The 5,589-nt window shown below is 39.3% G+C and overlaps 1 protein-coding gene across 1 annotated transcript; it reads right to left on the bottom strand.

Annotated features, from left to right (window-relative positions):
• Positions 1–2,393: 2,393 nt before the first annotated feature.
• LOC100313648 (LRRC4-like protein) lies at positions 2,394–5,589 on the bottom strand. The gene has a single exon (NM_001168108.1). The coding sequence runs from the start codon at positions 5,587–5,589 to the stop codon at positions 3,901–3,903; it is 1,689 nt and encodes a 562-aa protein (NP_001161580.1). The 3' UTR covers positions 2,394–3,900.

Here is a 5,589-nt window from a genome sequence, read left to right as displayed (position 1 = left end):
ATCGTAAACTCAATTCCTATTACAGTATTGGAACATCCCTACATTACACCCATTATCATTACAGTGTGGAGACATCCCTACATTACATCCATTCCTATTACAGTGTGGGGATATCGTAAACTCAATTCCTATTACAGTATTGGGACATCCCTACATTACACCCATTCCTATTACAGTGTGGGGATATCGTAAACTCAATTCCTATTACAGTATTGGGACATCTCTACATTACACCCATTATTATTACAGTATTGGGACATCCCTACATTACACCATTCCTATTACAGTGTGGGGATATCGTAAACTCAATTCCTATTACAGTATTGGGACATCCCTACATTACACCCATTCCTATTACAGTGTGGAGACATCGTAAACTCAATTCCTATTACAGTATTGGGTATCCCTACATTACACCCATTCCTATTACAGTGTGGGGACATCGTAAACTCAATTCCTATTACAGTATTGGGACATCCCTACATTACACCCATTCCTATTACAGTGTGGGGACATCGTAAACTCAATTCCTATTACAGTATTGGGACATCCCTACATTACACCCATTATCATTACAGTGTGGAGACATCCCTACATTACACCCATTCCTATTACAGTGTGGGGACATCGTAAACTCAATTCCTATTACAGTATTGGGACATCCCTACATTACACCCATTATCATTACAGTATTGGGACATTCCTACATTACACCCATCCCTATTACAGTGTGGGGACATCGTAAACTCAATTCCTATTACAGTATTGGGACATCCCTACATTACACCCATTATCATTACAGTGTGGAGACATTCCTACATTACACCCATTCCTATTACAGTGTGGGAACATCGTAAACTCAATTCCTATTACAGAATTGGGACATCCCTACATTACACCCATTCCTATTACAGTGTGGGGACGTCGTAAACTCAATTCCTATTACAGTATTGGGTATCCCTACATTACACCCATTCCTATTACAGTGTGAGGACATCGTAAACTCAATTCCTATTACAGTATTGGGTATCCCTACATTACACCCATTCCTATTACAGTGTGGGGACATCGTAAACTCAATTCCTATTACAGTATTGGGTATCCCTACATTACTCCATTCCTATTACAGTGTGGGACATCCCTACATTACACCCATTATCATTACAGTGTGGAGACATCCCTACATTATACCCATTCCTATTACAGTGTGGGGACATCGTAAACTCAATTCCTATTACAGTATTGGGACATCCCTACATTACACCCATTCCTATTACAGTGTGGGGATATCGTAAACTCAATTCCTATTACAGTATTGGGTATCCCTACATTACACCCATTCCTATTACAGTGTGGGGACATTGTACACCTATTCCTAGTACAGTATTGGATATCCCTACATTACACCCATTCCTATTACAGTGTGGGGATATCGTAAACTCAATTCCTATTACAGTATTGGGTATCCCTACATTACACCCATTCCTATTACAGTGTGGGGACATTGTACACCTATTCCTATTACAGTATTGGGTATCTCTACATTACACCCATTCCTATTACAGTATTGGGACATCGTAAACTCAATTCCTATTACAGTATTGGGTATCCCAACATTACACCCATTATCATTACAGTGTGGAGACATCCCTACATTACACCCATTCCTATTACAGTGTGGGGACATCGTAAACTCAATTCATATTACAGTATTGGGACATTCCTACATTTCACCTATTCCTATTACAGTGTGGGGACATCGTAAACTCAATTCCTATTACAGTATTGGGACATCCCTACATTACACCCATTCCTATTACAGTGTGGGGACATCGTAAACTCAATTCCTATTACAGTATTGGGTATCCCTACATTACACCCATTCCTATTACAGTATTGGGTATCCCTACATTACACCCATTCCTATTACAGTATTGGGTATCCCTACATTACACCCATTCCTATTACAGTATTGGGTATCCCTACATTACACCCATTCCTATTACAGTATTGGGTATCCCTACATTACACCCATTCCTATTACAGTATTGGGTATCCCTACATTACACCCATTTCTATTACAGTATTTGGGTATCCCTACATTACACCCATTTCTATTACAGTATTGGGTATCCCTACATTACACCCATTCTCATTACAGTATTGGGTATCCCTACATTACACCCATTTCTATTACAGTATTGGGTATCCCTACATTACACCCATTTCTATTACAGTATTGGGTATCCCTACATTACACCCATTTCTATTACAGTATTGGGTATCCCTACATTACACCCATTTCTATTACAGTATTGGGTATCCCTACATTACACCCATTCTCACTAAAATACAGGGACAACCGATTGATTCATTCATAGTACTAATACCGATTATTATAATTTCCATATTTACTGGTTTCTGCGGCTTATTGTTTCAATACATACGTAATAATAACAAAATGGTAGCAAGAAGTGATTGAAATCTAAAATTGTTAAATTTACTCAAATATTTGTATAATTTTAACAAATTTCTGTTTCAAATAAAAGTAAAGCTGAAAGTGTAAATACAAATGACAATGAATTCAAAATGTGTTGGATATCAAATTCAATTCATTATGATCAATCGCTGGTGCCAGTGTCGCAGCCATCCCTCAATTCAGGATGATTAGAATAAGTCTGATCTGATAAGAAATCGATATAGATATAAAGGATATGTTTTAGCTGTCATATTTTATTTGCTTTTCATTTTCGTTCATCTACATCAATTCATTTGGATTGATAATTTTCCATTTTTTTTTTTTTGTATATAATATCTCGGTTAACGAAAAAAAAGAAGTGGACGAACAAAAGTAATACGGCAATTAAACACTTTAAAAATAGAGCCTATACATATATGGGATTTTAATCAGATTGGTGAATGACGTAATAGTCGCCGGACTAGTTTTATACGTATGCAAGTATTATTTATACAGTGTCTAGTATTCGGCGTGTATACAAATTAATAATTAAACTTGATACATCATGCGAGATCATCGGTGATAATTTCGACTTTTTGGTTCTTCTCTAATGCTTCAAATAAAACATCAATTTTAATTCTAGTCTCTGGCGACGGTGGCACTGTTTCTAATCTCTAAGCGGTTGTTGCATATTTAGTTACTAGTATATACAGGTCTGTTTCTTTTCAAGCCAAGACGATATTTCGATGATATATCTACTACCTAATATGGCGATACTACGGTTTCTTACATCGGCTTGTGTGTTCCCTAAGACGTTACATTTATCGACTCGCGTCGTGTTCGATATTACCAAATGCACAGAAAGTTGCGTATCCTCTTCTCTCTCTCTCTTACAGCAATAATAATAATAACAGTCAGTATTACATGGAAACTATCAAAAAATTGGTACGTGTTTCTTAGAAGTAAATGTAGATATAAACTTTAAATAGCACCGAAGCAACCAGGATTTGAAAATAACAATTTCACTACATTTATAATTATAGTGGTTGCTACGACAAACTGGCTCTTGGTCATAGCTCTGATTAAACCAAACACCATCTCCCACTGACAATACTAGTTGCATCGTAGGTTGGTGGTCGCTACAGTTACAGTTGGTGTCAATTCCCCGGATGTCACGCGACACGTGAAATGTACAATTTACTTTCTAACATGGTCGATACGATTGGTACATGAACTTTGAATACAATAGTCTTGAGTGCCCTGCTACCGGCACAGAAAAACGATGGAGTATTTTGATAATTGTATATTTAAATAAAAAAGTGAATTAAACATCAGTAGCACGATGCTGATGTTGTCACAAATAATTCAATGACTCAGTATACATGTAGTCTAACACTGAGCAGTTGTTTTCCGGACATTATGTCACATCTCAGACGATTACTTCACAATTCTGCTGGTATTTTTGTGTATTTTTGCTTCGAGTTGAATACTGTATTCATATGCACCGTGTCACCGTCCATCGGCGAATACATGACAGACGTCGACCGCATCACGGTATCACGTGGTTTTTGCTTCTTCCGCCGTCTGTACCGGATGCAATACGTTATACTCGCTAGTGTAATAATTAATAAGAGCACGCTTACACAAATGAACATGATAAATAGCACATTATATCCTTTAGAAGACCGTGGAGCTGAGGACGATGGCGCTGTTGAGGTTCCTGTCACATTCCCCATACGTTGATCCGTCATAACTGATGAACCAGTTATCGTCGTTTTAGTGCGATGTTGATTCATCGCTGGTGGCGTGGTTGATGTATCTTTCGGAGGAGCTGGGGTGGGGACGGAGATGGCGATAGTAGTTTCACCGTAAATTCCATCACCCAGGGCAACGCACGTGTAAAACCCGGATTCTTTCTCTGACGTCATGTTTACCAAGAGACAGGGGTCTTCCACAAGATAAGAACCGTCGGGTCCAAACCAGCGTATCTTGGGGTTATCCTGCGGGGACTTTATTTCACAGCAAACTAGATCGCTAAATCCAATATTGATTGTTCTATTTCTCGGCGGACGTATCAGATCAACCCGGCACCTCAAATCGGATGACGTCACTTCCGTTAGATTTGTACCTCTCATATGAATAGGGTTGAAACACTTGCCATTAATAACAACGTTCGTACTGTTTACCCAGTTGAGAAATGGCGCCATTTGGCAATCACACAATAGCGGGTTCGAATTTAGAGTCAGGGTTGGTAAATGATCGCCGAACGGTTCGCGGAAAAGGTCTTTGAACACATCTTTGCCTAAATATTGTATCTGATTGCCCGTCAAGTCCATAGTGAAGAGCGAGAGACCCATAAATGCGGCCTTGTCTAATGATGCAATGGCGTTGTTATTTAAACTGAGCATCTCCAAGTTTTTGAGACTATCTGTATTAAATGCGAGCTTCTTCACGTTTGCGATGCGATTATCGTGAAGAAATAAAGTAAGCAATGTGTCGCCAGGTATTGTACTCAACGCGGAGGTCGGGACGTCTGATAAAGAGTTCCGGTTAATCATTATCGATTCAATGTTTATCAATCCATCGAACGCTCCTCGCTCGAAATTCGATATCAGGTTTCCTTCTAGATGTAGGTGTGTTAGTTCCTTCAAATCTAAGAATAATCCGACGGGAATATGCCGTATTCTGTTCTTCGACAGTTCAAGCGAACGTAAACTAGGTAGTCCTTGAAAGGTACCTACTTCAAGGTCGGCTATGTTATTCTCCACCAGATTTAATTGAGTTAACGACACTAGACCGTTGAAAGCACCCACATCAATCCGTCCAACTCGGTTCTTAGGCATGTCCAAAATACGTAGTTCCCGAAGATCCGAAAAAGAACTTTGTCCCAAAACAGGAATGTCATCGTGTTCGATGTACATTGTCTTCGTGTTGTTGGGAACGTCCGACGGGATAGCTCGTAGAGACGCATTATGGCACTCGATGTGAAGACTGGCTTCATGTAACTGGCATAAACACGAACGTAGAGACTCGACGTGACAATACGTGCTGTCGTTCACATAGCTTACTGCCCCGGTTTGGTACAAATACAGCACAAACAACGCAAGTACAGTTCCCATCGTCACCGCCAT

The sequence above is a fragment of the Saccoglossus kowalevskii genome, chromosome 9, assembly GCF_978046115.1.
Source record: "Saccoglossus kowalevskii chromosome 9, keSacKowa6.1, whole genome shotgun sequence".
In the NCBI taxonomy this organism is placed as follows: domain Eukaryota; kingdom Metazoa; phylum Hemichordata; class Enteropneusta; family Harrimaniidae; genus Saccoglossus; species Saccoglossus kowalevskii.
This window is presented reverse-complemented; position numbering and strand designations above follow the sequence as displayed.

Bases quoted from the DNA above. Each gene is read 5' to 3' on its own strand.
- LOC100313648 (NM_001168108.1), bottom strand. From the start codon at position 5,589: ATGGCGGTGACGATGGGAACTGTACTTGCGTTGTTTGTGCTGTATTTG.